The 13,089-nt window shown below is 44.1% G+C and overlaps 1 protein-coding gene across 1 annotated transcript in view; it reads left to right on the top strand.

Annotated features, from left to right (window-relative positions):
* Nucleotides 1–12,746, top strand: part of tafa4b (TAFA chemokine like family member 4b) — a 30,602-nt gene extending 17,856 nt beyond the window's left edge. Inside the window, exons 4-5 of the mRNA XM_030373656.1 lie at nt 9,101–9,225; nt 11,637–12,746. Coding sequence (XP_030229516.1) covers nt 9,101–9,225; nt 11,637–11,648 — 137 coding nt within the window. The 3' untranslated portion in view covers nt 11,649–12,746. The remainder of the gene's footprint in view (nt 1–9,100; nt 9,226–11,636) is intronic.
* Nucleotides 12,747–13,089: the final 343 nt, after the last annotated feature.

Below are 13,089 nucleotides of genomic sequence, written 5' to 3'. Positions count from 1 at the left end.
AGTTGGAAGTGATCTCACCGTTCACAGTTTTCCCAGCCCCTGGTTTATTTATGTAAGAAAAGGTGTTTGTTTGTGTGTGTCTGTGTGTGTCTGTGTGTGTCTGTGTGTGTGTGTGTGTGTGTGTGTGTGTGTGTGTGTGTGTGTGTGTGTGTGTGTGTGTGTGTGTGTTTGTGTGTATGTGTGTATGTGTGTGTGAAAAGCTCTGTAAAGCTCCGGCAAGCACGACTCTCCATCCAGGCTGTTGGCACAATGTATACCTTAAGTAGCAATCAGTAGGCATTCCAAATTTAGCCTAATTGGCTAATTCTGAATAATGATTGTATTTACTTCTGATATATTCACAGTACAAATAAAAAATAAAAAATAAACATGGGACTACAGCTGCAGTTTCAAATTCGCCCACTTGATGTCACAAACATTACAAGTACTGGAGACCAGCAATGGATGTAAGATACATGGACAAACACCGTTTAGTAGACCTGTCTAATGGAGTAAACACAGTTTAGCAGACCTGTTAAGTGGCCTACCACTGGTTTAGTAGACCTGTTTAGTGGATGAGACATCGATTTAGTATACCTGTCATTTACGTCATTTAGGGCATTTAGCAGACGCTTTTATCCAAAGCGACTTACAATAATTACATTTGTCATAAGAAGTGCAACAATATATCGCTGTCGGTACAGAAAGGATGTTCATAGAACCAAGTGCAAGTACAACAATCCCTAGGCTAACCAATTCCTCGTGTTACAGCAATGATAGCAGCTACTGCAGTTGCTACACAGTTCAGTACTATGATACAATACAATACAATACAACACAATACAATACAGTGTACAATGGTGGCCAGAAGGGGGAGGGTGGCTATGCAGAGTCGAGGTGGACTCTGAACAGGTGAGTCTTGAAGATTCATGTGTAGGAACTAACATCCGTTTAGGAGAACTGTTCGACTAAACACCTATTTAGCCCACCTAGTAAACACTGGACTAGACATTGATTTTGTAGACCAGTTTAGTGGACTAAACACCCGTTTAGGTGACCTATTCGGACATGTTTAATCGTCCAAACAGGTCGACTTACATCCATTTAAGGGACCTTTTTGGTGGACTAAACACTCAACACCTTATCCAACGAGTGGTGTTGTCCATCAAACAGTCGCTCCATAAGCAGACCTGTCTGCACATCGCTAGGAGATGCCACGACGTCGAGAGGAGCACAGTTCTAGTTATGGAGAGCGACTCCTTAGTGAGGTGTGCGTCAGATTGACATAATCCGTGGGAGGATTGACAGTCAGAGGGAGACGCAGGTCTGCAGAGCAGTGCCTCTTAGCATGCTGTCTCTGGAGCCCTTACCGAGACAGCCCCCATAGGCCGAGGGCCTCAAAACCATGCCTCTGTCCACGGCTGTTCCCTCATCATCTCCCCACTCTGGAGGGAGAAAGAAGCATGGTTCAGGCACGTTGCGGTCAAATGAGCCCCTTTGGGAGCCCTTATCCCATATATATATTTATATATATGCATAATTATTTTATTGTTTTTATTTATTTATGTGTATATATACATTCATCTCATTATTTAATTATTTCATTGTTTTATTATTATTCATTTCTATATATTTATATTTACAATATATCCAGTGTATATCATTATTTAAGTATGGTAGACAGGTGGACAGATATGGACTCTGTGGGATTAGGAGCCTCTGACTAACGTAGGATCGGGGGGGCTCCTTAAATTAATCTTCATCAAGGCTGGGCGAGCTGTGACCTGGGGGCCCGGAGTGGGGTCGGAGCCAACCGGCACCGTGCTCTAACTGCTTGGCCCCCGACCGGCTACAGCAGGAGGATTAAAGAACACAGCGTTTGGCGGTGGGGGCGGGGGGAGGACAAAGCCTCAGGGTGCAGATTTGGACCTCTATTAACATCTAACACTGCATTAAGCCACCTCGGGGACCTCCCTTTCATCTTGTTCGGTCCGGTCCGGCTTGCCAGTGACCTTTGACCTCCTTTGCATGACATCACAGGGTACATAACTCCCAGGCTCCTCGTGCCCTGGCCACGGTTTCCTGCGCTTGTCAGGAAACTTGGTGGCTAGGCAGGCATGGTGCGGCGGTACCGTCCTCACAATCAGACTGTAGACTTAGACTGCCTCGTTCCTTTTCTAGTGATACACTGTAGAGTTAGACGGTTCTAGAGTTAGACTGTGGAGTTAGAAGGTGGAATAAGAGATTGCTGTAGTGTTAGACTGCAGAGCTAGTCTGCTCAAGAGTTAGACTCCAGAGTAAGTACACTGTGGAGTTAGACTGTTCTAGTGTTACACTGTGGAGTTAGACTGCTCCAGTGTTACACTGTGGAGTTAGACTGCTCCAGTGTTACACTGTGGAGTTAGACTGCTCTAGTGTTACACTGTGGAGTTAGACTGCTCCAGTGTTACACTGTGGAGTTAGACTGCTCCAGTGTTACACTGTGGAGTTAGACTGCTCCATTGTTACACTGTGGAGTTAGACTGCTCCAGTGTTACACTGTGGAGTTAGACTGCTCCATTGTTACACTGTGGAGTTAGACTGCTCCAGTGTTACACTGTGGAGTTAGACTGCTCCAGTGTTACACTGTGGAGTTAGACTGCTCTAGTGTTACACTGTGGAGTTAGACTGCTCCAGTGTTACACTGTGGAGTTAGACTGCTCTAGTGTAACACTGTTGAGTTAGACTGCTCCAGTGTTACACTGTGGAGTTAGACTGCTCCAGTGTTACACTGTGGAGTTAGACTGCTCTAGTGTTACACTGTGGAGTGTTTCAGAGTTAGACTTTTTTAAGGATGGTATCTGGAGTAATACGACTCTGGAGTTCAACTTCTCTCAAGTTAAACCATATGGAGTCTGTCGGCTCTGGAGATATAGTGCTCTAGAGTTACACCGGTTGGAGTAAAATTGGATGGAGTAAGACTGGGTGGAGTTAGACTGTGTTGAGTTATACTGTGTTTAGTAAGACTGTGTTGTGTTACACTGGGGGGAGTAAGACTGTGTTGAGTTATACTGTGTTTAGTAAGACTGTGTCGAGTTAGACTGGGGGGAGTAAGACTGCATGGCGTAAAACTGTGAGGAGTTGCGTGTCTCCATTACAGCAGTCTTAGGCCATGCTCATTAGGTCTAAATAACACCCTGGCAGTTGCGCTAAGGCACCATAATGGCCACATTAAAGAGCATTACACAGCCATTGGTTTTTAGGACCACTTAGCGAGCTGGAGCCTCTGCATCATAACACAAGTTTTTTTGGCTCTCCCTGACGTCCACGACTGATTTATGGAGGTGACTCTGCATGTTTGTTTTTTTTATCTGGTGACAGACCGCTGCCTCCCCTTACCTCCTGTACATAACGTCCTGGCTCTGGCACCCTCTGTTCCTATCCCCCCCCACCCCATCTCGTTTACTTTTTCTCCTTCTCTCTCTCACTCTCGCCTTCGCTCTCTCTTGCTCTCTCTCGTTTTCTTGTTTCTTGTTCACGCTTTCTCTGTCTCTCTCTCTCTCTCTACATCTCTCTCTTCCTCTGGCTCCCACTCTCTACCTCTCTCTACCTCTCTCTCTTCCTCTGGCTCCCTCTCTCTACCTCTCTCTCTTCCTCTGGCTCCCTCTCTCTACCTCTCTCTCTTCCTCTGCCTCCCTCTCTCGTCCTGCTTCTCGTGCTCTCCCTCTCTCTGTGGTTGTCCCTCCATCACCCGTCACTATCTCTCTCTCAGGCCGGATGCTATTCCCATGTCTCTTTGGAGGATTTGTCCATGTCTTCTTCTGCATAATTCCAGTGAATTGCTCACACCTCTCCTTATCCCCCCTCTGCGCTGTCAGAAACAATAGTCTGGACAACCTGCTTATTGAAGTTAGAGATAAGAAAAATGCGATTTCTAAAACACCAAACACCAAGACTGGACAAAGGGTGAATGAATAATTCAAAGACAGGGATCAGGGATCAACGTTTTACTTGCTGTCTGGGAGCCCACCGGGAATACCTCCTGCAGGGGGCGGTATGTATTGGGCAGAAAAGCCCCGTCCACTTCCATTATGATTATATTCTAAGGCTAGGAAACATTGCCGTATAAAATGTTTCTGGTGCACGTTAGGAACCTGAAAGAAAGAAAATAAAAAAACAATATATTTTCAAACAAGGCATCCTGTCGTCCATTGCTGATAAATAGCTATACTTTATTTACAACCGTCTCCTCAGGCCATATGGATGGTTGCCTTGTGCAGAGGTTTCGACTTTGGCAGTAAATAGTGGCGCATTGTCTGAAATACAACCTGACTATGTTTCTACCCTTGTTCCTTTTCCCACGGTGCTGATTTAGTTTTTGCTCTGATGTTCCTACCGAATGTATCCCTGGAATGACCAACAAAGATATTGTATTTCAAGAAAACCGTCCCTCTTTTTTATGCTTGTTTTTTTTTTCTTTAGGTTTAATATGATTCATGTAACTCAAACACCTAAGTAGGACTCTAACGTTGAGAAGCAGCATACCCTGTTTCGCAGGCCAGGACATATTCTACGACTACGCAGGGTATATTTTGATTTCTTTTGTTTTGAGGCACTTCGTCTAGGAGGCTATAGTGTCTAGACGGCCAACCAGGATTACGCTGGGTTTATTTTGATTTCTTTAGTTTGGAGGCATTCTGTCTAGGAGGCTAGTGTCTAGACGGCCGGCCAGGAAGCTTTGATGACCACTAGCAGGGGGTCCACAATCATCAAAAGCTCCTATTTCTACAGATTAGATTTCTACATTAGGCAGCACCAGGGAATTCAAGGGAGTCATACAATGTTTAAAACATCTTTGTTTTTCCAATTTATTTTCATTAATTTTTTTAAAAGATCGACGTGTGAAACTATGATAGATCAATTGTTCTCGTTTTAGTTTCCTAAAAACCATGGTTGCTTGATATTTATCTAGCAGGCGCCTGCATCCAAATTGATTCGCAAGAAAGGCTGTGAACATTTGAAATATACCCCAAAAAATTTAGCAAGTACGAAATGTAAGCATTTCTGAAGTTTCTAAAGAACAACTATTGCAATTGAGTCGAGTCCCTTTTCAATGCTGTTTTTTGTGTGTGTGTGCTATGTTTTCCTGGTGTTGGGGGTAGTTATAATGGTCTGAAAAAGTGGACATCCGGCCCTAGGAACCAGCATGCTCTGAGGTTTGCTGTGCTGGCTGCGTATTACTGGATGTCTGCTGGAACTTGTGTATCCTGGCGAGCTGAAAATACCACAAGTCTATTGAATTATGGATGGGTATGGGTTTTCCTTCCCACTTTGTATTTATCCTGGATAGAGTGAGATCCATTGACTCTTGAAAAAGACAGTTTTGTGAAGGCCAACAATGTAACATTTGAAATGCCGTTATGGCATGAAATGTAATTTAATGAAACAAAATCACATAACAAGGTTTTAAAACGACAAGAAAATAGCATTTGGCTGTAACTTCCGCTACTGTTACTAACTTATGATCTTCTTACCTGAAATACAGTTAGATACATGAGAGGCTGTAGGCTATAGCAACATGTCTGCTGAATACATACAACATAATAATATGATAGTAGTTGTTTGAGAGTTCCTTTTAGGTTGTTGGAGGTTGGAAGGCTGCCCGTTGGAAGGCGTCCATCTTGGTGGCTATATGCTTAGTGGAGCTGCATGTTGTAGTACTGTCTACAATACTGTAATGTATAACTCACTAAACATAATACATACAGTACAGGGATATTTGGAGGGTTTAGAAATGTGCATGCTACAAGCAACCAAGGTGGCTGCCACACAGTAGCTTTGGTTTCCACCATTATTATGGATGCAATTTGCTGATATTGACAGCCGGTTTATTGGAAGGTTTTCAGACAATGATGCATGGAAATGGTGCTCCATGTTGCCATGCAGGAGATCTGTGTGCGTGCGTGCGTGCGTGCGTGCGTGCGTGCGTGCGTGCGTGCGTGCGTGCGTGCGTGCGTGCGTGCGTGCGTGCGTGCGTGCGTGCGTGCGTGCGTGCGTGCGTGCGTGCGGTGATGGCTAGTGTAACCTGTGCACATTGATTGCTAAATGTGCAACAGGTGTGCAGCCCCACCCTGCCCCAGAGCCCAATCAGGCTGCAATGTGAAGGAAGCATGCTCAACGGCTGCCCTTTTAAGGACGCTACGTCATAGAACGCCGACAAGCACTGTTCCAATGTGGAGAACACTCGGAAATTCGCTCCCTTTATTTTTGAGAATTCCGAGATTTTTCAAGGATGCATCGATGGATCCTCAACGAGCCAAAATACCCACAATCCTTTGCATTCACACGCTGCGCGGGATATTAAAAAATTGCAGATAGAAAGCAATACACATTGCTTTACACAAGTGAAGTTATTTGAACGTTTTGGGCCTTCACTTTGGGAAACAGCCCCTGTCTGACTCGGGCCAGGGGAGACGCATTGATTGATTTTTTTCTTGTTCGTTTCTTGTTTCTTGTTGTTCCATATTTATGGTACTATATTTTTACACCATCATTTTGCTTTTGAAAGTTAAAACAATGGCTAAAAATGAATACTTTTTTCATTGCGATTTTACTGGGAAGCACTTACCAACTTAAATAAGATGAAGAGTACATCCTGCCATCTTTAAATGCTTTGGCAACATGTAAACATCTACAGTATTTCAATGTATTTTACTTGCCCATAGGAAATCAGTTAAAGTTGGTAAGAACATTTGCATTATTAGACAATAACGCTGTCACAGCCTTCCTTGGAATTGGCATATTCATTTGATAATTTGATAATTGAGAATGTATAAAGTAGCTTGCAGGATGAATCTATTCATAATGAACCAACCTTCAGGTAAGAATATGTAAATTAGATCATTATATTTCAAGTCAGGCGGAGAAATCAACTATTCAGTCAAGGCTTTAACACTCCACCATGACACCTTGGAATAAGATTATCAGAGTGAAGATCGTTAAAAATTCAGAGAAAGACATTATCACTTTGTTCAACATAACTTAAAATAACAATGTGTGAAAGTAACTGTTCTACAAAGGATATCGTATCAAAATGAATAGTGCAATAAAAGGTCCCCAAACAGGTGACGATATACTATTTATATATAGTGTTATATACCATACTATACTATACTGTATATGCTATTCACTTCTAGAGATTCCCAACAAAATGTTTTTATTTTTGTTTATAATGTTTACTCTTTACAAGGGAACAAATTATATTGCAATAATACCAATGCAAGAAAAAAATCCCAACAAGGTGTATCCTTTTGGTAAGGTGTTATTAGGATATTATGCGACTAAAAATCTTGCATCACTTAACCAACAACACTCACCAATGTTTACATTGCAGAAATGCTATTGTATTACTGCCTCCAGATTTTATTACTCCATTTGGCTTTTATTACATTACAGGCGGTTATTCCATTACGGTCATTTAATACGTTGTGGGCCTTTACACAGGTTTAAATTAAAGAGCGTACTTCTTCCTCGCGGCTGGTTGACTGCCCTTAACGTGATTCCTCATTTACGCTATTTATCTCTGCCGAAGAACGGAGAGGAAGTTTGACGTTTTAATTAGTGCCTTGCCTCAATATTATTTTACTTCCAACCTCTGTTGTGAAGTAAAATGGCAATTGCTCACATATTTTGTCTCAAGCCGGTGTGTGAATATTTTGTCGTCGCGGCAGGGAGCTGATTGTAGCAGGGACAAACGCGTTGCTGTTTGACTAGTAAACTACTTTAATTATATGACTTCAGTTACCGCTACTTCGGTAAGTTTATACCCTCATACACACAGGTAGACATACACACACACACACACACACACACACACACACACACACACACACACACACACACACACACACACACACAACCACACACACACACACACACACACACACACACACACACACACACACACACACACACACACACACACACACACTCCCCCTAACTCTTCAGAGATGTAGAGACCAGACTTCGATTATTAAAATCTGCACTTATATTTATCCAATTTCTCGTTTCCACGCTGAATTTTCATCTATCTCTAAGTCTTTTACCATTTTCCCATATCACCATCTATCGTTGACTTTCATGAGACTTTCTGTGTTTTGACTGCCATCTTGCTGTAATGACATCACAACATCAGTGATGAATAGATTGGACTTTTTCCCATCCCCGTCTTTCCTGTCTCTTTACATTTCACATGATCCACAATCTGATTTTTTATTCAGTAAAACTAAGTCTTATGGTTTTTGTGTCTCACTGCTTTGGTGACAGCATGTGGAAATGCGTTGGCGTTGGTAGTGTTTCCTGTTCAATCTTGTTCTATTCACTACTATTCTGGCATTTTGTAATATTTTCTACACTTACAGGGAGTGCAAGATGCAAGATCCACCTGCTGCTGGGAGATTGTATTTCCGTTTTATCCAATATTTTTGTGATCGCAATGAAAGTGCATTATGATTATTTACCCTTTTGAAATATAATAGTGCATCATGTAACATTGAAAATGAACAGAAAACATGATCCATGTTTATCGTCTTATTTCCTTCATTAACTTTCTCATTAAATGTCTTATTACTCAGATCAACAGATCAACAGTGAATTTTATTGTAATTTTTTAATATCTGTGTTGTATAATGAATTAATTCAGGGTTAGCTTTAGAACTTCCAATGCTGATAGTTTATGCCTCACACCAGGTCGTCATATCACTTTAAAAGCAGGCACTATTTTCCAAGTATCCCCACAACAAGGCTTTTATTATAATAATAATAACTCCTTGCGTAGTTTGTTTTAAAAGTTTAGAAATGATCCATAAAGCATATGAACATAAATAGAAGTATTTTGTCTGAACATATTAACAAGTATAAGGTTACACTCCTACGTTCCGTGTCCTGCGCTGAATGCTATTAGTCCGATTACGGCTAGCGTCAGTCAGAGGAGTCGGATCTGAACCGTGCTGCCGTGCGTTCTGCGTGGGCTGTGTGTGTGTTACTGTTTGTGTGCGTGTTTGTGTGAGTGCGTGTGCTATCTGGTCACAAACAATCTGGTCTGAATAATGGTCCCCTCCGCCTCTACCCCTGTCCTCTGAAGCCTCCATCGTGATCCAGAAGTGGTGGTGTCAGATGCATCCCTGCATGGATGGGGAGGAGTGCAAGGTCCTGCCCGACCTGACCGGCTGGTCATGCAGCACCGGCAACAAGGTCAAGACCACCAAGGTAAGGGCCGTGTGGTTGTGTGTGTGTGTGTGTGTGTGTGTGTGTGTGTGTGTGTGTGTGTGTGTGTGTGTGTATGTAGGTGGGTGGAGTTGTTTGTCTGTCTGTGTGGTTCTGTGTATGTGGGTGTGATTTTAAATTATTAAAAACAATTATGAAAGCCATTGGTACGTGTAATTTGATGTCAAATTCTGGACGTAGAAGTAACAACGTGGAGTCCTCCAGACCCAGTTTCAACACGGATGGCCTCATTTGACCCCAACTAGCAAGAACTTGTCCATCAAAGTGCAGCGTTTATCGTGTCTCATGAATGGGATAGGCACTTAATGGTGATGTTAAATGAATCTAATGTAATTCTCCCTCCCCCATATGTCTCAGCGTTTTAGCTGTCCCCATGGCATGCGGCCAAGTCTAATTAACAGGCCGTCTTTTCGAGCATTTGAACGCAGCGCACGACCCCATCCACATTCACAATAGATTAGATGTCCGTTGAATCCTGAGTATTACACATTACGATAGATTCATGAGATAGAGTTAGAAAACTTTCAACACGCTGACTTGTAGAATTGCTTTTTCGAACCAAAACTCATAAGAAGCACAGAGAAATACAACGACTGATAATAAGACATTTCGAAGTTCAACATGTTTTAATTCAAGTCAACTTCAAGAACGATGGATAAAAATAGGTCATTCAACTGGACGGCCTCCGCATTTGTTCCGCGTTTGCTGCAAACGATCGCAGAGGGAAGACGAGTAAAGTCGTATGCGGAGAAGTGTCTGCACCACAACGTGCCGGCGAGGTAATTGACGGCCTTCGAAGCTGATGAGTTGATTTCAATAAAGGTCCTTCATGGCCCCTTTGTGAGCCGCTGGTGTGTGAAAGTTAATTTGCAATGTCTGGGCGTTGACGTGTATGTGTGTGTACCCGTGTGTGCGTGTCCATGCGGGGGGGGGGTGGGGGGGGGATACATTGTTCAGGAGGCGGTTTACGTGCAGGTGACGACGATGAAGAGAGAGGGAAACCGTTGTGATGGGGGGACGGTGGCGGTGTTGGGTTTCGTTGCCGCCGCCGCCGCCGCCGTCAGAGTGATTGCGCCGTGCGAGACGGCATCCAGCAGCAGCAGCAGAACATCTGTCGTGTTCATTACAACACATTATGGCAAGCGGGCCCCTCTGCTGAGACCTAGCGATTAAGAGACCTAATTAAATTGACGCGCGGCGAGCCGACGGAGGCACGCAGCTGAGAAGGTGGTAGAGAGGAGGTGGAGTCACACTGTGGGTTGTTGCACGTAGTACCCCCCTCCCCCCCCCCCCCCCCCCCACACCCAACACCAACAACACCAGCTCTCTATATCTATCTACCTAGCTATCTATTGCTCTCCTCCTCTCTCGCTCCAGTCCCCCCCCCCCCCCCCCCCCCCCCCGAGCTCTGTCTAGCCGATCAGCTGTTGGGGGGCCGAGGGCTGACTGCTGACTAGTGACTGCATCGCTGGACATTAATTGCGCGTTTGTGGGGCACTGAGGGACTGGGGACCAGTTACCAGGAGACTCAGTGGCACATGGCGACGACGCGGGCTGCCACGAGACATACACTAGCCGGGAAACACTCCCACTGGACCACCTATTCTTAGCTCACTCTCTCTGTCTACCTGTGTCACTTGGGCACTTGGTCTGTCCCTTTCTCCTGCTCCCTCTGTCAATCTCACTCCCTCTATCTTCTTCTCTCCCCTTCTCCCTCTCCCTCTCTCCCTCCCCCTCAATCATCCCTGCTCTCTCTTTCTCCATCCCTCCATCTCCCTTCCCTCGCTCTCTCTCCCTCCCTCTCTCTCCCTCTCTCTATCTGTCTTCTCTCTTTGTGGCCGTGACTCTGGCCTGATCCGTCCCTCATTCAATGCAGTCATGCCTATGCCCTTTTGTCCGTGTCTCTCCCGTTCCCACACAGGGCCGAGACACACAGCCGAGAAACACGGCACAATGAGAAACTAACTATATATGTCTAAACGAAGGGCATGCTTCGATTTACAAGAACAGCCGTTGTAAGTCTAAGCAGACGTCTACGTCAAAGCTTTCAATACCACAGTGGAGGTCAGAGGAATGGGTTCAGTCCAGTATGTCTAAGGGTCTTCACACACAACTACGCTCCCACACACACACACACACACACACACACCTACGCAAACAATAATACACACACCACACACACTTTTGTTGAATAATAAGACCTGTTATGAAAACATTTGCTCTAAGGTGCGTTGAAGATCTAATTCATCTCTTTATCAGAACTGCTTGTGCTCGGTACACAAAGTTTGGGTTTCAAAGTGCTTTTCCTGCAGAACGGGGCGGCTGTGCGCCGTCCTGTGTGTCAACCGGTTCATTTATCCTCTTCTTCCTCCGTGCTCTTTCCCCTTTTCTAGGTCACGCGATAGCAAGAGAGGCTCCGAAGGTGCAGAGCAGCTGTTCAGGAGGAGAGACGACACAAACATATCTAATGGAATGGAAGCTGACCGATCATCACCAAACTCAACGGAAGCGTGTGGACACCCGATGGATGAAAGACACCGGGCCGCTTGTTTTGGACCGACGGACCACTGGGACGGACGACCAGACCAGTTATTTGATGCAGAAAAACGAAAAACGACGCTTTGATCTGACAATGATCCCCAAAAAATTAACTGAGGGACAAAACTGTGGACTAAGGAGAACAAAGAGGGATATCAAAACACTGGATTTAGCATTTTTTAAAAGTCTATTTCAAGAGAGAATTTATCCATAGATGAGCGATAGATGAAACAATAGAACAAAGGGACAAAGAAACAACAGCGTTGATAGTTCTCCCTGGACGTGGTCCAGTCCAGCCCCTTATCCATAAGAAAGGCTTAGCGCTGCATTGAGGACAGTGTTCCTCACGACCGGCCCGGGAGATGGGCCGGAGCGCGTAGCTCATATCCGGTGAATAACTACTGAACGGCAAATTAGCGTCCAATTGCTCTTTTGGGTCAAGCCCCTTTCACACAGAGTGCTCCGCAACGGTCATTTTACAGTTCTAATTGGTACTGCGAGCGTAGGATCATAACAGCGTATTAAATATTCATGTAAGATATTTGGACTAGTTTGAAACCGTTTTGGGAATGTGTTGTTTTCTTGATATTGCCGTCTGTTGCCGAAAGGGAAGATCAGAACAGGATTATGTTTCTTTATGTTTCCTTTTAAACGCTGCCCGCTGTAGGAGTAGAAATATATGATGTATATCACGCCCCTATTATTCCCCCGTAGGCTTGGATGAATAAAGTGTGGCTTGGAGAAGGAGGCCACGGCCATATGCAGCTATACTACATGACCATAAAACTAGGAAATCTATGACTACAAAAATCTGTTCCTCTGTCTGATTCATTCGTTTTTTCGCCAGATATTTGCAAGGTATTCCTGAAGAGGTTCTATATCTTTTATCTGGTATACTCTGGATGTGATATCATTTGTGTTCACCTTTTAGAAGGCTTATAAAACGCTGAAACCATGGGGGACGATACATTGTCTTTCTAATTTACGTCACACGGAAATAATCACATCTCTCCTTTTTTTTCTATTTCGGGAACGGTTCGCCGACTTGTTTCCCATTCTGATTTGTTTCTTTTCAGCATGTTGAAAAAACAACAGCATATGTATTGTAGAGGTCTTTCTAATGACCTTAATTAGGGGGCGTTCGTGCTTCTGTGCAAATTAGTAGCCCAAATTATCCCTGAAAAAAAGCCTGCCAATGGTTCTTCACTGAGACATAGAGACGTAATAGCTGTATGATATGGCCTGATAATGGTGCTTCAGCTTTCTGGAAAACATGTTTTTCCCCGTTGGGCTCCATCATTACTGTGT

Source organism: Gadus morhua, chromosome 13, assembly GCF_902167405.1.
Source record: "Gadus morhua chromosome 13, gadMor3.0, whole genome shotgun sequence".
NCBI lineage: Eukaryota > Metazoa > Chordata > Actinopteri > Gadiformes > Gadidae > Gadus > Gadus morhua.
Note: the sequence above shows the minus strand (reverse complement) of the source record. Positions and strands in the feature narration are given on the sequence as shown.